Below are 27,265 nucleotides of genomic sequence, written 5' to 3' on the forward strand. Positions count from 1 at the left end.
ATAATACTGTAGTAAAGCAGATCTCTGCACTAGATTCTGAAAGAGCTAATATCACCCACAAAAAGGAAGAGTCCTAAGCTTCAAAAGTCATAAAAATCAGACTTATCAAAGGAAAGCTGTGGGGAAAAAAATACCATCATTCACCCTTGAGAGAAGCAAGTTTGTTTATGAGTGTGTGTATTTCAAAGTGAGCTCAGTCTTCTGTTAAAGCTTAAATCAACTGTATGATTTCGTCTATTGCATGCCAAGAATATTGCTGGACTGCACCCTACATGCCTTCATAATGACCAAATAAAAGCTTAAACAAAACACTTTTCATTTGATTTTCTTATACCAGTTGTTCTGCCTATATGTCTTTTGTAAAACGCCAGTAAGAAGAATGCTTAAGAAGAAAGATCTGAGCCCATCAGTCACCTTAAACCACTAGTAACAGAGCTTCTTTTGCTCCAAATACAGCAGTAGGGCACCTTTAAGGTTTAGACACTCAACATATATATGTAACTCAAGGAGCTTAGTATATGTCAGCACTGTACCACCTGTGATTTCTCAAAAATGTTTCACTACTACTTATATATAAGGACAATCTTACTCTGATGTTTGGAATGCTTTATAGCTATTCAGCATTTGGCCTGCCATGTTTTTATGGATTACATAGATTTATACAATTTGCTCCTCTGGTATGGAATACTGTTACTGTATATATTAGATTTTTACCCTTTGTAGAAGTAGTTTCAAAAGTTTGGTTGTGTCTGTATATGAAACTGAGGTTTTTGTGTTTATAACAACTTACAAAAAAGGAATGCTTATAATGTTTCTTTTAAAATAACTTATGTTTATAGTTTTATTCTAAAATCAAGTATTAAGCTTCTTTAAAGCTTAAAATTGAAGGACACTTCTATAAATTCATATGCTGGAATAGATGCACTCTGATTTATGAATTGAACCATCATAATTTTTTATGATTATTATAATTAACGTATTAGTATACCCTAATAAGAACCTCAGTCTACTATTGAATAAATAACAGTAAAATATGTCTAAGCTTTAATAAGTACAGAGAAGAATATATTGAATTGTGTTTTATGAAAACAAATAATTTGGATCAGTTTTTTTTCCACAGAATGTTATTTGTGTGGCTTTAGACCAACATCTTGTAACACTGCCTAAGTACATTTAGCAAACTACATCATGTATTTTTGCATTACTACCAGGATAGCACTGAGTGGATTTAATAAAAAGAAATAATAAATAAAAGCAGAAAGAAAAAACTATTTCTAAAAGAAATACTTCAGATGAAAGTAAGATGACATTTTTTTAAGCTACTACCCAATATGACCTTTTTAATAGAGGACAGATCAAGGCAGTGAAAGCTCTAAAAAGGATTAAAAGTGGGTTGTTGTGGTTATCTTGTACCGTTTGTTTCGTTTGTTGAATATCTGTTGCTGTACTCTTCACTGTGGCATCTGACAGATCACACATGGAGCACAGAAGATCCAAGTATGTATTGGCCTGCTCCTGCAGAGCCCGGAAATGTTTTACCTGAGGGAAGACAGTCCTCAAATAAACTCTGAGACTGTGGAAGTAACCTCTTATTTTAATACAGTCATGCATTTTAATATTTGTACTTTAGTTTATTATTTCCAAAAGATACACTATTTTATTAGTTAAGGCTACTCTATGATAATTATGGAAGAGAGTAATTCTTAAAAACTTGATTATCATCCAATTATAAAAGTATTTAGTGACATATGCATTACCTAACTTCTTTCTTTCTTTATAAAGTGTTGGATAGATACATCCAGTTTCAACAAGGTGACTTTATTTCCCTAGGTGAATGGGAAGCAGGGCTTTATCTGATTAATACAGTGTCATGTTCCTATATCTATAAAATTCTCTAGTGTCTGATAGCTCATGAGGAATCCATTCTAGCAGCACAAAAAGCTTTCCCACGCCTTCTGAAACCCTCCCAATGTCCCCAATATCTACGATTGTCAAGATCAGACAACATGATGCTTTTGAGGATCCTTGCTCTCAACACTGCCTGTAGGAGCTCACCTCTTCCTATGAAGAGTTTCCACATCCCAATAGGAAATGGTGATATTAGTGTTGACAAGCAGGGCGATAACACACCTCCTTGAGTCCCAGGGAGGAGACATGAGTGCCTACCTAACGCAGAGGGCCAGTGGCGGGTCCTCGAGGGCAAAAAGCTGAACACAACAGCAGTGTGCCTTTGCAGCAACCCCAAATTACTGTGTTAGCAAGAATGCAGACAGCAAGCTGTTGGAAGCCATTACTCTCCTGTACTTGTACTTGTCAGGTTGTCCCTGGTGTATTTGGCCCAGTTTCCCTCTTCCCCCATAGAAGAGATATGGCAAACTGATGCAAGTCCAGCAAAGGGCCAGGGGAATACAGGGCTGTAGTATATGGCATTTAGGTGGGTCTGAAGGAACTGGGCTTGTTCAGCCTGGAAAAGAGAGGCTAACTGCGGTCTGCCATTACTTAAAATGGTAGGGGTCAGGTTGGGGCAGTACTGAGAAGACGGAGCCAAACTCTTTGCCAAGGTGAGCCGAAAAAGGACTAGAGGGAAAAGTGACAAGCTGCAACAAGGAAATTCTTCCTAGATATGAGGGAAATTATTTTTCACACAGAACAGTTTAGCACTGGAACAGGACCCTGATCCTCAGGGATAGTCAAGGCCCTCAGCGCGCCAAAGAGCTCTGCAACCTCTATCCCCCTCTCCCTGGGGTTTGCCTTCATCTGCTCAGGGCCAGCCCTGACTAGTCTCAGCTGGGACCTGGCCAATGGAGAGGTGTTCAGAAGCCTTCCCCCTTGCTCAAGAGCTGTGTGTAAGCTCAGGCCCTCACCCACCCATGGACATCACCTGAGCTACGCTATAGGTGCATCTGTGCCTCGCAGATCCTGCTGGCCTCGCCTTGCTGCCCCGACCTGCTTCCACCTGGGGCTGGCCTCATCACTACAGACTTGCCTGGTGATCACCAGATGGTGGCTGACACCAGGGGAACTCTGCTTTCCTCACCTGTGTGCTGCAGATCTGCAGGTCACCAGGAAGGTGCTGCCCTGCTGGCCCCACTGTCACACCCCCCTGCTCCCCCTGCCTCGCAGAGCTGCCATCTATAGTATTTCAAGGTCTCTATTAAGCCACGTGGTGGATGAGACAGCCCTGAATTCCAGCATTTTTAGTACCATACCGCTTTAATTTAAAAACAAGGTACAAATGCAATATAAAATACATTGTTACTAAGAATAACCAAGAAGAAAAGAAACCATTCTTAATGGCTAATGTGGGCTAGAGGCAGTTCTATGCTTTTAGGTTGAAAAATTGTTTTAATTGTCTGATAACAGACTCTGTCCATGGTACTATGAAACCAGGTCTCACACAGGAACATTAATAGACAGATGGGCAATTGGACAAGCAGAAACATACAACCTCTCTGCTAAGCACATATGTGGAGTATCTGAGCAGGTTTATCTAATTAGCCAACTTTTGTCAGGTAACACACTTCTAAGCATTAAGCAGAGCTAGCAAAAACCCTGAGTGATTTTTCACCTATGGTTATTTTTCACTTAAGGTATTCCTTTTGGACCTGGGAATAAACAACGTGGCTATGCAGCCCTCTGAGAATACCTAATTCTATTAAAATGAAGCTCTTACCTGAACTCACTTTATTACAGATAACAGCATTTCCAAGTGCTGAACTTTTACCTGTTTAACTGCATCTGCCAGACTGAAAGGTGGCCAGGTAGCTGGCTTTAGCTCTGACTGCACTGTAGACAGCCAAGTCTGGCACTGTTGTAGGGTATCTTGATGATTAACATGCTTCTGGAGTTCATGTTCCAAACTCTGGTACACCTAAAAGAAACATTTTGTAAGGTCACTGCATTTTCAAACACTGCTATTGCCTCTCCCACCTTGAAAACTGCAGATGAGCCAGAATTATTAAGACTGTGGTTATTTTAGCCCTTGTACATAAAAGTACCAAGAGATGAAAGCTCCTTAAGCTCTCACGGCATCTCGCTAATTTGTGGAGAAGATGGGACAGTACCTAAGACACAGCTTCCGGAGAAAAAAATAATTAAAAAAAAAGATATAAACAAAGACCCTTATCTCTTATTTCTGTATTCTTGGTCAACATTTTGCCATCAATCTAGTATGAGATTTTACTACTTTTACAAATCTTACTGACTATGAAGTGTACTTTTGGGGATTTTGTTTTGTTTGCTTGGGTTTGTTTGGTGGTGGTCGTTGTTTTTGTTGGGTTTTTTTAGACTATGCTAGCTTGATCTCCTAATTGGATTAACAGAATGACCCAGCTAGCCCTTCTTAACTGTATATTCTGGTTTTACTAAGAGAGCAAGCATTTCCTAGCGCATAGTTAAGACCCATTATGTATGTATGTAAACTACTGACACTAAGAGTGCAATTTGCTCCCTAGTATTTGAAGTAGGAATAGTTTCATTTCTTTGCTGCAGGTGCTTGGAAGCTACTGTAACGTGAAGGCAGTGAGAGCGTAGAGATTAAGGTAAAAACTGATAGGCAGCTAGTTTTACTGGCTGCAAACAACATTGTAACATTCAGATCACAAGGAATTGGAACTCCAGCACAGTAATGATGAAGTGACCTGTAGTAACCTGTAGGCTCAATTTAAATAGAAACAATTTAAGTAGAAAGAGGTTTACACCATTAAAAGAAACCAGTACTTCCAGAAATAATAATGCGTGTTATTCCTACATGGCATAAAAACATTTTTGAAACAAGCCTTACTCTTTGGGCTGTGCTACATATGGCAGAATAGCTGTCCTTTGTCCCCTGAAGATGGCTTTGTATGTTTTGCTTAAATTTTGCTTGAAGATGTTCTGTGCATTGATTGATCAAGTAATCTCCTTTACTCTGAAGGTTGTTCAAACGGTCTTCAAATCCTGCAATTTCTTCCATAACAGCCTAAGAAACAGATAAAATATTTTTGCAGAAATATTTTGAACTTAAAACATGTTCTGCATTACAGCTTTTTAAATGAGCTGGCATTTTTTTGTTTTTTTTATTGAGGGGGTTTTTTCCCCTCCCTTAAACACTCTTTGTCTTCGGATTTAGAAAAAAGTTTTCAGACAATGTGTATTGTTATTATTCTTACAGTCGAGCTATCAGAGTTTATGTTCATTGTAAAATCACTGTCAAAAGTCTGTACATAGATATCCCACAGAAACATCAGTAGCACTGTCATAATGTGTAAACATTATATGCTCATGCCCCAAAACTACCCTTAATCTTCCTTTGTTGCACTCTCCAGGGCTCCAACAACTTCTTTTGTGTCTAGTAATGACTAAATCTGATGTTGTATATCTTTTTCCATTAGCTCTTTCACTGCAGACAGTTCTTTCCATTGACTTTGATGGAGCCCAGTTTTTATCCAAGGTGGTTACTTAAAGAATAACACACTAGTCACAATGAGTTAAGAGTTCAACATTTGCCCTTGGAATCTCAGTTTCAGTGACCGGTGGGGAGGGTTGAATTTTTCTTTCGTTTATCTTCTAGAAACCATCAGCTATTGATGTAGTGAATGATTACCATTAATAGCAACCATAACAATACCTTGAATAAAAGCAATGGAGGAAATGTTAAAACCTAATAGAGGGGAAACAAGTATTTGAAATTATAAAATATTTTTTATTCTTAGAAGTACCAGAGCAAAAAATGCCATAGAAGTAAAATAAGCCTAATCTGCTTTTTGTGGTTTATGTCCTGGCACATCTCAGCAAAAATCTGACAGCGTACAACAAAGCTCTTGTGCAGCAGATGCAGTCTCATCCAAGAAATAGTGCTAACAACAAGGTAGATTTATTAACTGCATTAATGACACTGATGCTTATTTACACAGCAGTAAGAGGAATAAAACAGGTGAATGAAAAATAACTAAAGCTCTGGAGTGGAGACAGAAAAGCAAAGAAGAAAAATTCTGGTTTACCAGACAAAGGAAGTTTACTCAACAGAAACCCACCTTGTGGTTAGCTAGTTGCTGAGTGATTATTTCAAGACTGTTACTCTCCATAAGGTCAGGGCTGACCAGCCTGCTGGACATATGTAACAACCATTTCTCCCCTTCTTGCAAATCACTATTGTAATCCTCATGTTCTTTCACTCTCACCTCTAAGGTTTCAACGTATGCCTGCAGGTCCACAAAAATAAAAATTAAATATTCAGGTAATCATAAGAATACAAAAAGACCTTAAACAAAAATAACACCAAGAGCTTGAAAACATGAGTAAGCATATCTTCTAAATTTATATTCCTGTGAGAGGCTCTCACATGATTACACTGTTAAGGAGGACATTGTCAAAGGGATTACTTTGAAGACAGAGGGAACACTGAGGACCTCCTTACCTCAAGGAACACTTACCAATTTGAAACTACATTCACTTAGAAACAGTTACTATCTCTCTGAGAGACTGCACATGACCTACCAGATGTTATGGTTGGGTGCCTGCTGCTTACAGCCTTTGCACATACATATTGCCTGTGATTGTGGTAGGCAAATAAAGGATGTGCACATTGAGTTAAAATCTATTTATTCTTTTTAAGATTTTTCATAAGTTTCTCTACATTTAAGTCATCAACATTACATCTAAATGCAACAGACACCAGTTTTGTGGTATAGACCAGAGGAATGTCTGTAAACTAAAAACCAACTGTGAAAAAAATAAAATCATCTGCTATTGGTGGACGGATTGGCAATAAATGTACTTTGGTCAAACATAAGTACTAACATGGTTTGCAGAGCTTATCCTTGTTAGGAGTGTAAGCTATTAAGAGCTTTAGGTATAATCATACTTTAGAGTGTACTTAGAAGTATTAGATCATTCAAAGTACTACATACATATGGACTAACAAATCAATGTTAATTAATAACATCCTTGCTGAATTAAATTATATCCATCTTGCAGTTCATTTTCTCCAATGACTTCCATTCAACACTAAACTAGATTAAACAGGGTTTGTGTGAGATCTAGCAGAAACAAGAGACAAAATGGTATAACATAAGGGTACCCATCTGTCCCTTCAAGAAATAAAGTATTTAAAAATCTATTCAAAGTAATTAGAAATAGTAGCAATAGTACAAACTAGTCACTGATATATTTCCCCTTAATTCTACAAGGACTTCATCTGTCACACTCAAAATTTATTTCAGCTACTCTTGTTAGATTTATGTAGGTAGAAGTTCTTTCCATAATCCAGAATCTGCCACCCCCCCCCCCCCAAAAAAAAAAACAACCCAACAAAACAAAACAAAAAACCCAACAACAAACCCATAAACAAAAACCAACAAACCACCCCACAACCAAAAAGTAATTAAATTTAACTGGCTCTGTGCACAGGCTGTGACATGACAACATGAAGCAAGAAAACAGTCAACTTCTTAAAGAGGGTAAAAAATATAGTAAATTGAAAGAACCTAGAGTTCTCTTCCTGACTGTTTACCTTTGTTGTGCTGCAGAGTTCCTGGTAACTGCTCTGAAGGTCTTGAACATTGTTCTTTAGACTCACATCATTCACCAGATCAAAAAGTGCTTCTCCCTTTTCAATCACTGATTTTATTGAAGGCTCATGGGACAGAACAGTCTGCTGTATAGACTACAATGCAAGCAATAATTAAAATATAACTATTGAACACTGAAGATCTATTTCACTAACGTTCCTTTGACCTGATGCACGGCCTTCTATCATAGCATGTATCATGTTTTCCAGATGAGAATAGCTTTGCTGCCAGTACAAGACTGTTTCTCAGCCATGCCTTGAGGTAACAGCTTTGCAGGCATCTAAAAGCGATTGCTCCTTTTGTGAGTGGCTAGTAGCACGGCTAATAATCTGGAGTTGGTGAAGGAAAGGGAGTTAATATCTGTGAAGAGGCAAGTGTTAGGGATAAAACTTGTTCAGAGGAACAAATTCTGCAAATAGGTGGGAAAGTACCACCAAAGCCATCCCCTTAATGAGACAGTATGCAGACGAGCATGTAAAACTGTACTCTCAAATGCAGGCAGTCTGATCTCATGTCATTGTGCCACTGGTTCTGTCAGCGTGGCATATGCCCACCATCCATCAAATGACAGTGAGGTACCAGCTCCCCAAATGTGTAGAAAGCAAACACGTAGCTATAACATATGACTCTCAGTATCGAAGCTGGCGAGGGGCAGTGGGCAGTTTCAGAGAGAAAGCCTTGATGCTGTGCAGGTACTGCTCAGCAATAGCCAAAACACTGGTTTGTTAGCAACACTCTTCAGCCACAAATGTAAAGCACAGCACTGTATGGGCTACTATGGGGAGAGTTAGCTCAATCCCAGCCAGGCCCAGTACACAATTTATGAAACATCTGTAATCCTGGAATATTTTACAAAAACCTCATTAGAAGAAGCAATGGGGTTTGCGGTCAATTTTTTCTACTCATTTTTATGACTGGAAAAAAACCAAAAACAAACCTTAATTTAAATCCTAACTAAAAACAGAGGAGGCTATAGCAGCTGACTGCCTTAGATGCTGGTTGAGCTGGGACATCCAGCTTTAACCAGAAAGCTTATTAAGCCAAGGCAAACAGAAGCAATGTCTGCAGTGAAGAAAGACCAACTGATTTCTATCCTTGCTTAAAACAGCTGTCAACTCTGTTGATATCAATGAAATTATGCATATGTGTACCCACAAAAGAATTGTCCATTAACAGGAAATTTTATGGTATGGGAGCCTTATTAGGACATCAGCACTTGAAATGCAGGTGCTCACTCTATTTTGTAGATGCAGGTGTCATGTATGTTTTCACTTTGATGCTGATTTGGACATCCAGATCAGACATCTCATACATCTGTTGAAGAAACTTGAATGGGCATTTGTATCAGAGGATGTATTGCAAGTCACCAGGTCAAAATCGATTTGACAGTACAATGATAAACGCTTTTTACCTTGTATTTGGACAACTGGGCCTTCTTCTCATAAAGTTCACTCTTTGGCTCCACAGGAGAGCGTAACATGGCTTGGTACTCCATGACCCACTGAGTCTGTGCCTTGTACTTGTCTGAGAACTCCTTTGCCAGCTGAAGGCACTTCTCTGAAGTCATGTGCTCTTTCCTGATAGAGCCAGCCAGTTCTTCAAGCTGTTCCACATGATCTCCAATTTCTTTTCTTAGCTGGTCAACTTCATTTTCTTCCATGTACTTCACAGCTCGCTCCCCCTTCTCGCGGGCGGATTTCAGTAAACTGTGCCCTATGTCCATATCACTCAATAGCAGCTGTGAAAGAGGTGTTGGTTAACAGAAAAATATATGCAAGCACTTCCCTTTTTTTATCTATTCAATGTAGTTCTACTGCCAGTGAAAGGCTAATGATTATTTTTTATTTATTTTTTTTTTAATTTTGCTAAGGATACAGAAGGAATTGCTAGGGAAATTGAATAGACTGCATTACAAAATTGCCTGGAGTTAAAGTGTGGTAAACTAGAAGGAAGCAGAAAAAGCAAATACTTCTGCACTGGGCTTGTGAAGATAAACAGAGAAAATGAGGGCTATCAGGAGAGGATTCATACTCCAGATTTTGGAACAGATCAAAGTTTTCCTTTAGTGTAATATATTTAAGCTGCAGAACATAAGAAAAACTCATCTACAACTCTGAGATGAAATGTGAGATTTACTACAGATTTATTTAAATGAGAAGAAATAGGAAGCACTTCTTGCCACAGTGTATACTGGTATAAAATACACATGACAGGATGCCTTGCGAGGGGAATTTATTTGAAGTTTTAAACTAAAACAAAACGCATACAAACATGTCTTACATAAAGATAGGACTGTATTATTTAACTTCAACAACAAAATTGTGATCTAATGTGTATACCACATTAGAACAGAAAGTTTTATACTGGGTGGCCTTTATCCTATTAGCTTCTCTGGGCAAGGCAAAGTCAGAATTTGGAGCAGCTGTTAAGATGCATGTTAAAATATAGCCTCTCTGTGGTGAAAAGAAACACAAGAAAGCTGTACCTCTAGTTTCTGCATTTTTTTCTCCATTGCTGTTTTATCAACCACATCAAACTTGGTGATCACATTTCTGAAGTTTTTGTTAGTAGCTCTGTACCAATTTGTGTAAGCACTGAAAGCCAGTTCAGACTCCTCCATACAGCGTATTTCTTCTTCCAGAAACTTTATTTGCTCCTTCAAACAAATATGGAGGGTAGGGGAAGAAAACAAGAACCACCCAGATGTTTAACTTTGCTATTCTCTAAAGACTACATTAAATTGCTATTTATTAATAAAACCTGATATACTAAGATTAAACACATAGGTTTTGAGTACTGTCATATCTAGTGGAAAGTTCTCACTGGGGTCTTGTCAGAGCATACATACAGCAATCACTAGTGTTAAAACTGAATTAATACTAAATACTGAAAAGGTACTTGTATTTTGAAAATTGAATTGTGACTGGTGATTATGGTACTATGACACACTTACTACTTAAAATAACCTGAAGATTGTACCTTATCGACTCAAATTTCCCCTGTAACTCTGTGTTTCAGTAGTAACATGAAAACATTTATCTAGAAGTCATTTAGCATTCAAACATACTGAATTCTGAATTTCTCTCCTGCAACTGCAAAAAAGGTAGTAACATCATCTGACAATTAATGTATATTTTTGGAAAGGCATTATCCCAATTATGGCTCTCTAATACATTTAGTCCAATGAAATCTACATATATGCGTGTATATATATATATGAAATATATATGTGACTTGTATTGAGTCTACAATAATGAATAAACTCCGATGAAGTCTAATTAAGAAACTCTGTTTATATTTACTTCTTAAATGACAATTTATGGTGGCACAATTAATTAATTTTCATTACTTACCAAGACATGAAGAAGAAGAGTTTGGTAGCGAGATGTAAGTTGCGTAGCCTGGCTTCCCATTCTACTTGCAGTGAGACTTCCCTCTAGTATTTGCTGAGCCAATACCCCAACTTCCTCCACATCATCTTTGTAGACTGTAATTTCTTCATGCCACTTCTATGACAAAGACATTATCTAGCTTATATGACTGATTCAAACATCTTAAACACAACAGGAATTCGTAACTAAGTCAGGAAATCATTGAAAATAAAAAGAAATACATGGTTGTAAACAAGGATTTACAATAGGAAAACAAAACAGAATCTGATGAATTTTAATGTCATGAATATGCTAAAAGTTTTATCATACCATATGGACTGCATTTCGTTACAATAGATTCAATACTTGCCCCCCAGATAAGAATAGATGTGCAACCTGGACTTCCCATAGAATTTGCCCAAAGTTTTAAAGGTGACTATACAGCATAACCTTGAATCTCTTCAAATCCGCTTCCTGTGTTTATGTGCTTATTCAGAACTATGTCTTCTCCTTGCAGTGACTAAAGGAAATCATTACATCAACACAGCAGAGACTTCACTGTACAGTCGGGCACATTTTACTCTTGTTACCACATTAACACTTTCCAGGACCAGCCTCTGTCCTCGGTTATGCCTTCACATACCACAGAGCATATGAACTCCACATTTCCCCATGAGAATTCAATATTGGTAGAGCCACACCTCTACCCACTAAATGGGAGGAACCTGGACCCAGAAGACATGAAACTTTCTTGGATCCGTAACTCAATAAATTGCAATAAGTTCCTGTCATTTTCACAGTGCAACCAGGAACTGATGTGGAAACCTCACATGATATTTTGTTTAAGGAATGCCTTAACTACATTCTTTACCTTCATTTGTTGAAGCTGCATCTCCTTTGTTGCTCTACCAGACTGCCTCCCAGTCCTGATAGCAACTTTCTCCTCCAGATCTGTTAGCCAGTCATTAACCTTCTGAAATTTTTTCTCCATCAACCTCAGTCTGCTCACAGTGGCATTTAATTGGCTTCTTGCTTCAGAAAGCCTGTGCTGATAACCTTGCCAATCCTGCCGTAATGATTCCAGGGCTCGGTCTTCTACTTGGGGAATACCCCAGGGAATCACCTCCTCTCTGGCATGGACAGCAGCATTCAATAATGCTTGTCCTTCTGCACAGTGCACCTGCAGCTCCTGTGAAGGCAGTTAAGGATACATACCCTACATTAACAGCTTGCTTTCACACGTGGCAAACAAAGCCCTGATTCTACTTAAGACAAAAGCAGTTACCTCACATTATCTAGATATTCCCTTTAGTTATCTATGGTTGACACATAACCAGGAAATTACCTTAACAAAATACCACGGTGTGTCGTCTTAGTTTATATTTGAGTATATATTCAGATTTTCAAAATGGATTCAGATTTTGTAAAGTAACCTGTAATAACAAGACATATATGCAGAGTCCCTGATCATACAAAGACCTTCTCAATATCCTGAATACAGTAATAAATATTTCATAACTCAAATACAGACCTTTTGCTAATTCAACAACAATTATGAGAGTATTCTAAGTCAGCTTAAGATCATAACTTAGAAATTACTGAAGTACTAGAGGTTCAACCTTCCCATGGGAGCTAATTTACATGACTGGAACTGCCTGAAAGCAGATGCATCTGCACTGTAAGCAATAAAAGATGAAAACCCAATGAAAACAATACTTTTGATATTCTATGAAACATAGGGAAAGGAAGAGACAGGTAAACATCCAGAACAAATTCAATACTTGCAAGAAAGTATTAGTATGCCTGGAGATTTTGTTCAAGTCCTGACACCTTTTTCTGCAAATAAGTGACAATAATTTCCACTGACACTACTGGAACTACTTCTGAGTGGCAAAGTACTTACATATAATGTGATTCCAAGCTGTTCTTGAGATGAAAAAAAGAGATGTCTGGTAATTAATATTATTCTGTTATTTCAAAAGTAGGATTATTTTTTTATTATTATTTAATTTTTTTTTTACTTAGGATGTCACACATTATGTACCTGTAAGTCTCGGAGTGTTGCCTCCTGTTTCTGGGCATCACCATCAAGATGTGATAAACAATCAAGTTGTTCCTGTTCCTTCTCCAGCCACGCTTCAAAAGCCTTCAGATTTCTTTGGTACTCTTGATGTAAGTTAAGCAGTCCTTCAGCTTTTGTTACTGCCTCCTGCTTGTTAAAATATTTACATATATGTATATACATCTTACTGTATTATCAAACCAAGAAAATGAAAAACCTAGACTTTCATCATGGGGAAGATTTTGTATCTGATGCTGAGCTTTCCTAGAATTCAACGGTACTTGGATTCTCAGGATGATTTAACCAATTACAGGAAAAGAGAGCAAATGTGAGGATACAGATACATATCCTAAAAGATTCTTCATAAAAGATTCTTCATGTAAGTTTGTGACTTCTGGGATATGAAGTTTTGATCTGGAATCACTTTTAAGTCACACCTTAGTGTCTAATAACAAAAGACCTTCTTAATTTTAATACCAATTTAAATTAACTTTCCTAAAGTAATTAATAAGAGTATGAGCTTAGAAATGGCTTATTTTTTCTTTGCATGATTTTTTTTTTTTTGCCAATGGCAAAATCTTAATCTTCTATTGAGACTACCTAGTATCCTTCACATCTGAAGAGTGCCCCAGCCCTCTACAGGCAGTTCCTCCAGAGCACAGTGAGAAACTGACTGCAAGTCTGCTTCGTACGTGGGCGAGCAAGTTACAGTACTTTCACAGCCCAGCAATAAAATATTACCATATCTGGAATACAGCAGGAAAGGCATCATCTGTTAGTGTAAAACTAGTCTTTCTAAGCACAAGAAAAGTATAATACAAGTAATTTACATCCTCTAAGAAATGATGGGAACAGGGAATTGAGTTCGGATGGAGGCAAGGCAGACTACATCCCACAGCAGCAGGCTACGTAAAAAGAAAAACACTTCCATAAACAGTAGCCATGAACGCACTGTCGCCTTTACCTATTTCTAACAGGTCTGTGTAGCGGGAGGAAGGAAGAAAAGGGGAGTGTTATCCATCTTTTACAAGGCCTGCCCACACCCAGTAGTGGGAAGAGGGAAAGAGAGACAGTTCTCTTGCCTCTTCACAGTGGCTGCAGGGAATTACAGGGCTTGGTCTGCTCAGGCTTGGACTACAAACCCTTGGGGAAGCTTGTCAGGTTTCTCATCTGGCCAAAGGATTATTAAAGGATTTGCCCATTCCTTACTTCCCAGCTATTGGCTTTGAACTTTAAATTTCTTTCTAAGGATTGAATGCACTGTTGACACTTAACATCATCACCACAGCTGGGATTGGGAAAGACCAAAGTCATCTAGGGTATTAGGTGGGAAGAAAAAGAAGGGATGTTTCTTGCTACATGGGGAAAGAGGTACACAATTCTTGCCTCTGGTAACTACTATCCATTTCTCATTGCTCCCATGCTGTTGCTCAAGCTGACCAAATACAGGCAGTCTGTATATCTTTGTGAAAGAGAAAAAGGTAGAGGATCCCCATGCTAACAAGAATACTTGGTATTTACTAGCACTTCCCAGGACTTACTCATCTATCTGGCAAACCGGAGTGAGTTTATTCACAGAAGGTCCAAAGAAAGACTGTGCATTGTATTCTTTGCAGTTATGGAAGACAGTACCACAAAATGGTGAATCACTTATGTTTGAAAAACTGAATTTCGGCCCTTTCCACAGGATAAAGACATCACTGAGACAACAAAATTCAGTACACTGCTGTCATGAAGTTGCCTGTCTGAGCATACACTAGGTGTTATTTAATTACCATAGAAGAATTTGGGTTAACTGGAGATAATAATTTAGCTTTAAATGTATCACCAGGTATTTTATTGTTTCTTCTTTACCTTGTATCTTAATTAAGCCCCATCCTGATCTTTATCTGTCTATGCCCTGATCTTTTCCAGATCTACAATACTAACACTTACCAGTAGATGCAGTACTTATCACGCTGGGTCTTTCGACAGTAGAGTCAGTTGACTTGCTAATAAGTTTTGTGTTCAATAACAAGCTTCTGTAGTTGTCAACCATTTGTGGTTGTGCTGCCTAATTGGTTGCACTTACTGCAATACATACGTTTATGTTAATCACAAATTCATAAATACTCCCAGCTTTTCAGTCATAATGGGTAATATCATATCTGCACTGAAGTCAATGAGACTTTTGACATGGAATTCCTCACCTATTCACCTGACAGTTTTTTCAGATTCAGATTTTTAGAACCTTTCTGAAAAAAGCTGAAGCTCAGTGGTATGGGAAGATAGACTGATAAATCACCCTAATAACTTTCTGTTGCATTAAGTTACAACCGTCCCCAAACTTTTACTCCTTATTTAACAGAAAAATAAACAGTCAGTGAAAAGACTTTCTCTTTTTTGTTGTTGCCAACAAATGTTGTAGAGGGAGTGCTATCAAGGAAAACCGTACCCTCGTTCTGTCTTTGAGGAACTTATACCGCTCCTGAAGGTCCTGGAGTTCAAGCTGAGTAACATAATGCTCAGCCATCCCACTTCCTTTCACTTCAATAGTCTCCAACAGGCTACTGTGACTCAACACCTCTTCACTGAGTAGCTGCAAAACAGAAAAAGAACACATTTATGAAAGGGTAGCATTACAACAAGACCACGTATTAATCTTGCACTTATTTAGCCTTTGTTGTTAAGGTGATATGGGCTTGCTGTTGGCTTGTTGTAAAGCAAACACACCTTCGCTTTGCTGAGGGCAGCTGTTTTTTCCCTCAGTTCAGCATACTGCCTTTGAGAAGCATTCATACTTGCTTCTACTTTATCCATCCAGCTGGAAAACTGACGAACATCATCCTGGTAACTTGTCCATTTGGAGAGAGCTCCTTCCAGTTGACTGCAATTTAAAAATACATATTTGTTGTGACAGTGGAGGTTCTCGTGCTATTTAAGCAGTGAGATATAGTCATATACAGTTATTCTAAACTATATTTAAAAGAAAAATATATCACAAGCTAGAGTAGTCTGAGACAGAGCTGTTAAAACCCTACAGGTTTTACCTAGGAGCGCTGTTTGGCAGATAAAGAGAAAATAAGTTTTCTAAATGTGGAATACTATGGAGGTCTGTAAGTTATGTAGCTAGCTGACAGGTTCTGGCTTTAGTAAATGAAATGCAACTGAAAGCATAAGATCTAGATTATTCATAAATTTTCTGTCCCTTTGCATACATTCTAAGTTGCTGCATTCTAATGTTTAATTACCGTTGTTGTTTTAAATTGAAATATTAGCAACCAGTGATGCTCCAAAGGTGGCTGCATTTTTCCCCCCTGTATTACTTTATTCTATCACTCTGAGCATCACTATTGGCCACTGTAATTACAGTACCTTCTGTGAAATGCTAGCAAGTGGAAAACCAGACAGGAACTTGACAGAGCAACCATTAATGTCTGTGACAAGATCTTCTCATTTCTGAGAATAATTCAAGGCATCAGGTGCAACTCAAAGTAAAATTTATGACAAGACACGAAGATGGAATCCACTTTTAATAGTATATTGACAATAAGTGTTAGCAAAGCTTAGATCTCTCGGTTTCCTGCCCCTTTTCTACTTCAAATGAATATGTCACAGCCTCTAGATCTGCAATGTTAGGCACATGCAGTCATTTTATATGACTTCGACTCTTCTAATAACGAAACTCTGGGAATCAACTTTTCAAAAATTTTGACAGTGCTTTATTGCTAAGCTTCACCCTGCACCTCATTCACGTTTTACCTCTTGCACTGGATACAAGCAGACAGAAGGGAAGCCCAGCTGTCCTTCAGAGTTTGCAACTGCCGTTCAATCACTGGCACTCCCTCCAGAGAAGTATTTTGCAGAACAGATTCTCCTCTTGTCAGAACCATTTTCATTTGGATTTCTTTTTCTTGTTTCACTGCTAGCAGTCCCTACAAAGTAAGTAGATATTATTTCACTTGTATCATTAACTGGGCAAGAATATACTAAATGTCTTTACTGGAAAATGAGTTCATCAAATTTAGCAGCTTGTACAGTCAATTAGAAAAGGGACAGTGGGGTTCACTAGCTGGGATTCACAAGGAAAAAGTGACTTTCAAAGAGTTGGTTTAGGGCAGTAAAAGAAATATATATCTTAGTTGACAGGGAATTTTCTGTGGAATCTATGCAGGTACTTAGAGCACATCAGAGATGTTACTGTTGTGTGGAAAAGCTGACGTTCTAAAGGGAATGTCATTTAGATGGAAAACAGGAGGACTCATTCATAGAAAAAACAAGATGTAATAACAAAGCTCTTCTACATGGCTGAAATACAGTTCTACAACTCTAGAATCTATTTGCAATGCAAAGGTACCAACATACAAACTCAGTACACTATCAGCAACATCAGCTTAGAGATTTCAGCTCCTGGAGCTGTGCAGTTGCAAACTAACAGCTTCTAACACTACGCGAAGTCACAAAAAAACCTCAAAGCATGAACCTGAAAGACTTAACAAGCAAAAGGCAAAACATAATTTTAGTCTTTTGGTATAATCTCTTGCTTTTTGATGTATCCTTATAATTTTGAGGACTTGTCTATATTTGGCCACAGCTCAAAATCTGAAGACTTCAATAATATGAAAACTATATTCTGAGTACTGCTCTTCAACACCTTTTGTGCAGTGATATAAATAGGTGCTATTCTCTTAACTGTAGTCACCATTTTTAAAGCAAACAACTTTAGCAAAAGCTGTTCCAAATCATCCATATCACTTGTAAGACCTAGGAAATAATATATTAAACTAACAGAAGTTAATATCCTACTTCTTCCATTTAACCTTCATCAGCCACACATCTTTTGATTTTTTTTTAAGAATTTGCATATATGCAGTTTTCCATGTCATAAAGCTCCCTATAGCCTTCTTAGGGAAAACTTCTAATATTGAGCTCTTTCCTCTATAAAGAGATTTATTTTTGAGTAAATTGCAAATCAGCGTCTGAATTGTTACACTATTATGCAACAACTAACATAAATTATCCTATATTTACATTCTTCTTACAGATCTAAGAGCAGCAGGTTTTGGAGTCTGTTGTTTCCATACCTCTAGCTTTAACATCCGGCTGTCCAGAACACTCTTGTCTGCAGTGGGATGACAGTAGGAATCCAGCATGTGAACTGCATCAGCCACCCAGTCCTGGAGGTCCTTGACACTGTGTGAGAATTGCTGGTGCTCAGCTACGACCCTATCCATTCTGGAAACTTTCTCCTGCAATTCATACAGCAATTAGTACCAGGCGCTACTCAAAGGATTGCTTATTCCCCAGGCTGATTTACAGACTTTAGAATGAGTTTCATCACTGTACTCAGAAATCCTCTTCGTACACTGAATTACAAGTACGCTTACTTGAGCATGGAATGAAATCTGCATGCACGCACATACAAATGAGTTGTCCAAACAGAATATACAAATGAAAATTTCAGAAATGCCTTTTTTTTGTTTTCTAAATGTAAAGCTTCATCTGATTGTCTCCTCTCATCCAAAGTAGATGAGAGTTTTCTGTCACTTTTTCTTAAACATAGAATCATTTTGGTTGGAAAAAACCTTTAAGATCTGGTATCACACCTAAACTCCGTTTCAGTGATGCAACTGAAGGTAACCTGTGAAGGCCGTCAGTGCACAAGACAGATTTAAGCTTGTGAAGCTATGCTACTGCAGCAACATTGCTTTGTTGATACCTGGAAAAGACAGACTCATTTCCCTCAATGACTCCCACTGGTATAACCATTCTTTTGAAAAATGACTAGCACTCATACAAATCAAAAACAAATGCTCAAGTTACATTGCCAGAAGGCCTGATGTGAGCAGGAACACAAAGCAGAATGTATTTCACACAGTGACAGAGAACTAAAGTCAAACCATTGAAACAGGCTTAGGAAGTTACTGAGAGTGACCCTTCTCAAGCGTTCATGGCTATCCAAAGAATTTCAGGATTCCTCTTACAGGCTGGATCATATGTATTCTCTACCTTGGACTCCTTCTTCTAATCCTGACACTTAAAAGTTCAGTTCACATAAATCAATGTTGGTAACTTTTTCCCTTTCTCATTCTGCAGTCATGAAAATTTTTTATGGCCATGTAATACAACCATTTTCAGGAAGTCACAGAGCTGTAGATACGCTTTATAATCTTTGCGTCCACAGAAAAAGTAGAAACTAACAGGCTAGCAATTGCCCAAACATATTTTCTGAATTGAATTGTTATCCCATAACACACTTCCTATATCCTTAATTATTCTCATTACAGTAGTCACTATAAGCCTAATTCAGTATCAAGCCTCCTTCATGACACGAACTTATAGGACTGTGAAACAGTCCTAATACAAAGACCTTCTTATCTGTTCACACAGATAAGAGGTAGTAAGTAGAACTATTAAATGGTAACGTGTGTCAAGCACCACTCAGCAAAACAGAGTTGGGTTAAACTCTCAGTTCCTAGTGTGATGCTTTAAAATTTGGCCTCCCCTTGAACCTTCAAAAGCAGCCTGAGAGGCATTTTTTTTAGAAGACCAATCTATTAGTTTTAGATGAAGATGCTTACAATCCAAATAATCAATCATCATTATAGGATGCAATGAAGTAATAACTTTTCTGTAGTCTATATTCTCTAAAAAATAAATAACTTCCCCAACTTTTGAAAAATAGTTCTTTCAGGTGCCACTTAAAAAACTAAAATGTCTTCAATGCTTGAAATAATCAAAATCAAACTTTTTAATCAAAATACATTTAAAAAACAATTGAAAATCATTATTCCATTCTGTTTACAGTTTGTGGTATTATCCAGGTCCTTACTTCCCACTCTATAAAACCAGCGTGAAAGACAAGATAGCTCAGACATACCACAGAGCAGACAAGCAAGACAACTGCAGTGTTTCACATTTCAGTCTTTCTTTTTACCCACGTACATCAAATGAATTGCTTAAAAGCTCATACACTGGGTGCATTACCTTTGTCAGATTGCTTAGGGTAAGATATTGAGAAGACAACTGAGACACTCTGCGCATAAAGCTTTTGCTGACAGCTTGCTCTTCCCACAGCTGCTGAGCTTTCTCTTTTAGCCTGTTGAGCTGATGCTCGTGGCAGCTTATTTCCTCAAGGACAGACTGTAAAGCACAAGCACGTTAATATTAAGAGTGGGTGCAAGAAAGCAGGAAATAGAGAAGCATGAAGGCCCCATGAAAAAGGGAAGCGACGTATGGCAAGCTTGCTGAGAAAGGCACACCACACAGCTACAGCAATGAAGCAGCATGTCATAAGAAATGTGCAGATGTAAAACCTGATGGAACAGGATCACTGACAGCAACCCTTGAAACCAGTTCTCATCTTATTTAGAGGTCAGGATGCTAGAATGATCAAGCTTTTGTAAGGAATCAATGAGACCAGGAGAATGGGACAGAAAAGTCTGGTTGTGTTAAAAAAGGCTTATAAGAAGTTACCTGCAACTTTTGCTGTTCTCTCCTCTTGGAAGGAAGATCATGGAGCCGACTGCTGCTCCCTTGTACCGCCTTCTCAGTTGTGGTCAGCCACTCCTGCAGAGGCTCTGCAGTTGCTTCAAAGTCCTTCATCTGGATTTTTAAGTTCTGGGAAGACATGAACAATTCTATCAACAGTCCCACTGCATTGGACATAACTGTAATGCACAACACACAGATGGAAGCCCACAAAAAGGATAAACAATTGCAGACAAATATTACACAAATCTTCAAATAAACTATACCAGCTCTGTTCCTTCCCATTGCACAGACACTGAAAGAAAAGTCTCAGAGATCACCTCTTTAAGAGACAAAAAAGAGGACATGTCTACACAGTTGAGGGGAGGCTGAAGCAAATTTCCTCCAGACTGAAAGGTTTACAGATCTTATGAGCTTTGAGTCAATGTATGTCTCACACAACTAAGGTAGCCTGAGGAAAGGCTACTTTGGGATACGAGTTACCTAACATATGACAGCAGGCATTCACACTGACCCCTCCTTAAATGGGCTGCCATACCAAATCCTGGGGATCGTTTCTAACTACATTTTTTTAGTGTAAAATTTTAGTTATAAAAATGTGTGCATAAAAGCATATATAGGCATTCCTTCAGTGCCTGCTTATTTTTCTTGTAGGCTTATTCTACAGGATTGAAAAAAAAAAAAAGAGCATCTGAAATAACGCATATGGAATACAAACCTGAGCAGCATAGTTCCTGTGCCCTAGTTATTTTTATGGGGTTTTTTTTCCCCAGGCTGATTTAGTTTTCTTTATAGCTATTAGCCTTATCAGTGAAATTAAACATCAGAATGAAAAATTAAGCCTACGAGACTGAAAAATGCTTGGTTTAAAAAGATTAACCTCTAAGAACATCCTCTTTCCATGGCAACCCTAAGACGAAGAAAGGTAAGTCTTTGCTACCTGAGAATTTTCTTTGAAAGGCTTTCCTACATGATGCATCAAATCTATTTAAACTTCTTCTCAGCTGGCTAGGCAGCACTGGGTTTGAAACAAGAATGCCTAGGAACTTTAACTCTCCTATGCTGTGTAGGGAATTCCAGCTAAGGTCTTTTGACCTTAAAACCTATGACCTTAAAAGAGATGATGTTTGTTAAGATATCCACCTTCTTTGCTGGTTGAATTGTGAGTTCTGAATAGAGAAAGGCACTGGGGTTTATTTTAAAAGGTGCTCAGGTAAATTACTTTTCACCAGTTTACGATGTCAGACAAAATTTACCCACTGCACTGAGACTATTCAATCAGCAATAGTGTCAGAAATCTGTGCTAAAACAGTCCTTTAAAAAGAAAATGTGTTTTAGTAGTCCAGTACATCTGATGAGACTCATGTTAATCAATTTAGCATTGTCTTTGCTACATTCAGTTACTCTGAACACCCTTCTGCAGTTTGATTTAAGTGGAATCAGTCATAAGGATGTAACTAAGCACAAGTAAAATGTAAGTGGAAGAATAAGACTTCTTGAAAACAGCTATTTGTTAGTCCTGCCACTTCATGAACAGTCACAGCTGTATACAAAATCTAAACTGTGCTGTTTAAAACAAAAAGCAAAGAGTAAATTTAGATCCAGTCTTTCCCCATTGTGACTCGTTCAATACCTCCAACGCAGATTCCTTCTGGTGGAGGGTGGTGATAAATTTTTTCCAATCTTCTTTAGCAGTAGCAGATTTGTCCCGGATAACTTTAGCCTTTTCCTTTGGTAAAACGGAGCACAGCAGTTCTCCTTTGGACACTACCAGGTTTAGCTTCTGTTGCCCACTCTCACTTTCTGATAAGAATTCCTAAAAACAGTAATAAAAGAAGCTAATTGGTGAACTTTGGGTCCCCATAAAGGTCAATGGTAAGCTCCCAGAAAATTCAACAGTGGTAAAAGTTTATTGTTTCTGCTCATTAACATGCTAATTCATCTTTTGGTACATTCCATTTTAATATCAATCATATTTATGGAATTTAGGGACAACATCTACTCAATCCAGAAGTGCCGTGTGTCTAAATAATGCATATTTTAAGACTCTAGGATTATCTGTAAATTCTGCATTTCATGAGACAACTACTGGTCATTTAGTTGGGTATTACACTTCTTTAAATCTCCATGGTACAGAAGTGGTAAAAACTTCATTTCAGGGAACCAGCATCCTGACACAGATACCAGCAGGAGCCAGGGCCCACTCTGAGGCACACACAGGACTGAAGCCTTGCCCATGGGTGACAGCCACACTGGACTTCCAATGAGTGTGTAGGGGTGTGGGCTGATGCTCAGACCCTGAGCAATGCCTGAACTGTGTGATTTATCCCTCCACATCCTTAACTTACCCTTCCAGTTTGAAAGTATTTTTCTTCATGGAAATCTTGCACAATGCTTGTGCGCAAGAAGTGTATGGGGAAATGCCCATGCAAGAATTATACAGAAATGTAAAGAAACAGTCAGATTTTTAAATTTTAACATACTAGGATAATGTTCCTAGAACTTGTAATTATTCAAAGACTTTGTGAGTATTTAGGAATTTAGCAGTCTTAAATACCAGTATTTTAAACTGTTACTGTCATGATTATGTGATACACAAATAGTTTTATATTCATCATCATAAGGTGACATCCATATTCAGAAGTAACAGGCTTGATACAAAAATTACTAAGTCAGGTTCTAATTCTGTGTTACAGTAGAAATCTTGGTAGAGAATGCAAAGGGTCTGTTAGCTTTGAGATACTTGGTTCAAGTTCTGGCTATATTAAAATCAAAGATATTTGCCTTGTGATTTAATGACGTCAAATGTGCTAACAGACAGAACATTAACTTTTAACAAAAATAAAATTTTAAGTTTATGCAGGCTATGAAGACATCTCTCGAAGTCCTAAAGTAAAAAACATGTAAAAAAAAAAAAGTTTATTTTATCTAAAACACCTTTCAGGGAGGAGAAGAACAAAGTAAGGTCTTGTGCTATGAAGGGGCTGCAGTGATGAAGAAAAAAATCTTATTACTGTTGGGAAAAAAAACAACCTTGATAAAACACTCATATTTAATGTCAAAAACTGCTAGGATTTTTTTCCCTTATATTGCCTCTGAACACATTCTCATTTTGGGGTAGTCAAAGATTTTATATATTAATACAGTATTATTTATGCTCTTAAATAAACCATTTAAGCAAGGAAAAGTGAATTTACCAAAAGGAGGAGGAAGTGATTTGGGTTATGATATTTTCTGAGAAACAGATATGAATTTCTTTTATTATACTACCTAACTGGAGGTTTAACAGTCTCATTGCATAATTCTTACTTTGCTATGTTCAGTTAAAATTATAGTAATATTCTATTCATGAGAGTATTTCTTCCACTTGCTTTATTAAAATAAACTTTTAATTCCTTTCCACAGAATTGTTAGGGCTTCTTTTAGCTTTAAGTGAAAAATACACTTTTTAAATGCCTGCTTACACTGCATAATTTTAACTGTGTTCTTGCACTGTAAGGGCTCTACTTTCATAATGAGGAAAGATATTTATATGTTTGAAATAATTCCAGGTACTATATCCCAGTTCTGATATCATCTTGATTTTACTTTAAATACATTTTTTTCCTATTCTAAAAAAGAAACAAACAGAGGCACCTTACGAGAGGCAATGACTACATACAAACCAATTAAACTAAACAAACTGGATTAAAAAAGAAAAAGAATAAGATTTTATTTTCTTGCAGTTAGTCACCTTTAGTGTCGACAATAACAACATTAACAACAAATAGTAATTAACCAAACATTTCAATCTGAGCTTTATATGAAAGCGACTGGATCTCTCTCAGTGTAATATTTTACTGCAATAGTTACCTGTATTTTCTGCAGACTTGCTGAAGCTTCACTGATACTTTGAGGCACATCAAAGCATTTGGCTGTGGTGACTTTTGCATTGACCAGCCACTGCTGGAAGTCCCTGAAAGCTGTCCGAAATCTTTGCTGCAAGATCTGCTCTTTGCTCTGACATCCTTTTGAAGCTTGCAGGCAGAGGCTGGGTTTGTCACATCGGGGAAGCAGAAGAGAGCGAGGGAGGGAAGGCAGGACTCTTGGTTAGGTGACAGTGCTATTACTTAGCTCTCTCAAATTGCAGTGGTAAGGTTAGATTAACCTGAATTCCTCCCACCAAATTTAAGCACTTTACCGAGGCACCAGGAAATCCATTAGAAGCTTTCAGTTCCTTAAAAGTGAAGCATGTAAATTGGGATGTAACTGTCACGGATATGACAGGTCTAAGTGTTTCCAGAGCGTGAGTCAGTGCACCTAAGCATGAACCGTTTCTGCAAGCCCCTTTCTAGGGACAGGATGCAGAACGACAGCAATTACAGTGCTAACTCCTGTGGCTCAGTTAAATTTATAAAGTTAGAAGGGATCAATCTGAATGGTCACACCCTTCTTCTCCACCTACAAAAGCCAAAAGCTATAAACCCCTGCAAGAAACAACGCTCTTGTGTCTGAAATGCAGGTGTCACACTCCTATCACCTACAGTGACCTAAGACAAAGCAAGAAAGCAAGCAAATGACTAGCTCCCCTGTTTCAGGGAACCAGCTAGTCAGAGTAAACTGAATGGCAAAATGAAGAAAAAGATCTTAAATAGCTGGTATAGCTTGTTCCTCCATCAAACAAAAAGCCACAGCTGTTACATCAGTTTCTTACAAGGCTTCCACTTGTAATAGGTTAGGTGTGGATACACATTAGTTTCAGCTGAGTTTAGTGGCATAGAAAAAAGCCCAAACTGCAACTTTTTACAACCTCTGTTGACACCACAATCAAAATAACAGTTCTAATCGTTGCATACCCTCTGTTTCTAATTCTAAAATTATAATTAATGGTTCCCTAGAAGACAGCTCATGCCCACACACACCCCCCGAATGGATTAACTATAAACAAGATGAATGTGTACCTGTTGTACTCCTTAATCAACCCTGAAACTTTTGAAGAATGAGTACTCAAATCTCTGGAAAATCTACAAAGATCATTTAACTGAGTTTTGATCTCATCTGTCAAATGTTCAGACTTTACCAAAGCATCCAATGTTTCCTGTTAAAACAAAACAAATAATATTGGTGAGTAAATTAAAAAAAGATAATCATCTTCTGAATAAAAAATTATCAGAACTTAAATTCAACCTCATTTATGATCTGTGCACATTCACTTTCAAGAGTGTTAGCAGTCAAGCCTACAGCAGCTGATTTTGAAATTCTGAGCTTCTAGAGACTGTATTTCTGGAAGCCTCAACTTTAAGTCAAAATGTTCTCAAAGAACATCTTATTATATAAATTTCATTTTAATAAACAAGCAACAGGATTGTCAGTTAGCTGTATACATATAAAAGTACATTAGGGAATAGCAAATAATATATGTTTATATAAATATAATTAGTCTGTTGGCTTAAATTGAGCATTTAGTTTCAATAAAAACTGTTTTGAGCTGTATCCAAAAAAACAATTTACGCACAAATCTTTTAACAGCTTCAGCTCTTTCACAGAGGGCTTCATAACCTAAAAGTAGAGCTGCTCACAATCCTGTGAGGGTAAAGGGGTTACTGCCTGTCACTGCTGCACTGGAAAGACTCTTGCTTTGGAGACAGATAAGCCAAAAAAGAAAAAAAAAAAAAAAGCTTTTGTTGGCCTAGCTTATGTCACTGGGAAAGGTGTGATAACCACTCCAACAAAAACAGGCCTTGCTGATGTCCACAGCATCTCCACTGCAGAACCCCACCAGCTACTCCAGCATAAGGAGCAGTGTAGACCTGGCATTGACTAGAAAATAAATTCTTCAGACATTCCCTTAAAGTACCAGGGAGAAAAGAATCTTCTAGCTCATTACACTCACCACAGCAGAGGTTCTACAACACAGGCGAGCCAGAGTCTTTGGCAGGTATAGATTAGTCTGGCTAAATCTAAGTGCCAGCTGGGAAGAAATTTACAATATAAACTTAAGAGAGAGATCATATGAAAGTGACGATAGATTTGAACAAGGACATAGAAGTGGGCAAGGGGGTCTCCACATCATGTTTCTGAATATATAAAAAAAGGATGACTGAAAACATACATAGTAATTAGTTTGCAATAACAAAATTGAACATTCAGGAAAGATAAAAATGATGCACACAAAAATATATGCAGAAGGTTTTCAAAATATCACAATCTACAGAGATAAAGATGCCCACTGAGGAGATTTTTCACTATAAAGTATTAATTAACTCTGAAATAAACAGATATCTCTTTGTGTAAATAAAAGTAAAAATAAATACTAGCAAGGGTCTAGCAAGTTGATCAACAGCCTTGGTAAGGACAGCAAAGGGACAGATGCCAGCGATTCAGCTCACGTATCTGCTGCTCACAAGCAACTTTGCACTTGCTTCATATCCTTTTTCCTGAAAAAGTCTGCAGAACCATAAAATTAATTTTTTAAGATCTATGTCATGCACTTTTGAGCTGGGGGGGTGGGACGGGGAGGGGCGGGGAGAGAGAGATTGCTTCTTGGTAGTATCTGAACTGCCAGGAAAAAACCCACAACAATCCATTCTGGGAAAAATAAAATTACAAGCATGTATTGGCTGTGAATAACAGTGGTTTAGACTATAATCACAGCTTGATTATATTAGCATTACCGAAATCTGTTTGCATTTATCGATCACAGGGAAGCCCTGCAAAATTAAATCTAGAGATATTACAGATGTATTATGTGTATAAAATTTCACGTGTTCTTGTGAGTATGGAAATATATTTTACTATGGCAGATTTTCAGGACTCCTCTGATTTACATTATT

General features: G+C 37.8%; 1 protein-coding gene across 15 annotated transcripts in view; it reads right to left on the reverse strand.

Moving 5' to 3' along the window:
• Positions 1-27,265, reverse strand: part of SYNE1 (spectrin repeat containing nuclear envelope protein 1) — a 316,992-nt gene that overhangs the window by 134,257 nt on the left and 155,470 nt on the right. For all 15 annotated transcript variants that reach the window (XM_056344229.1, XM_056344228.1, XM_056344232.1 and 12 more), the window contains 19 exons: positions 25,394-25,530; positions 24,306-24,483; positions 22,087-22,269; positions 20,439-20,582; positions 19,950-20,105; positions 18,047-18,211; positions 16,725-16,897; positions 15,696-15,849; positions 15,418-15,561; positions 12,966-13,130; positions 11,793-12,110; positions 10,904-11,059; positions 10,036-10,206; positions 8,962-9,288; positions 7,493-7,645; positions 6,015-6,182; positions 4,784-4,960; positions 3,725-3,871; positions 1,414-1,539 (listed from right to left, as the gene is read on the reverse strand). In XM_056344229.1, the coding sequence (XP_056200204.1) occupies positions 1,414-1,539; positions 3,725-3,871; positions 4,784-4,960; positions 6,015-6,182; positions 7,493-7,645; positions 8,962-9,288; positions 10,036-10,206; positions 10,904-11,059; positions 11,793-12,110; positions 12,966-13,130; positions 15,418-15,561; positions 15,696-15,849; positions 16,725-16,897; positions 18,047-18,211; positions 19,950-20,105; positions 20,439-20,582; positions 22,087-22,269; positions 24,306-24,483; positions 25,394-25,530 (3,342 nt within the window). The remainder of the gene's footprint in view (positions 1-1,413; positions 1,540-3,724; positions 3,872-4,783; positions 4,961-6,014; positions 6,183-7,492; positions 7,646-8,961; positions 9,289-10,035; positions 10,207-10,903; positions 11,060-11,792; positions 12,111-12,965; positions 13,131-15,417; positions 15,562-15,695; positions 15,850-16,724; positions 16,898-18,046; positions 18,212-19,949; positions 20,106-20,438; positions 20,583-22,086; positions 22,270-24,305; positions 24,484-25,393; positions 25,531-27,265) is intronic.

This window comes from Falco biarmicus, chromosome 6 (assembly GCF_023638135.1).
Source record: "Falco biarmicus isolate bFalBia1 chromosome 6, bFalBia1.pri, whole genome shotgun sequence".
NCBI lineage: Eukaryota > Metazoa > Chordata > Aves > Falconiformes > Falconidae > Falco > Falco biarmicus.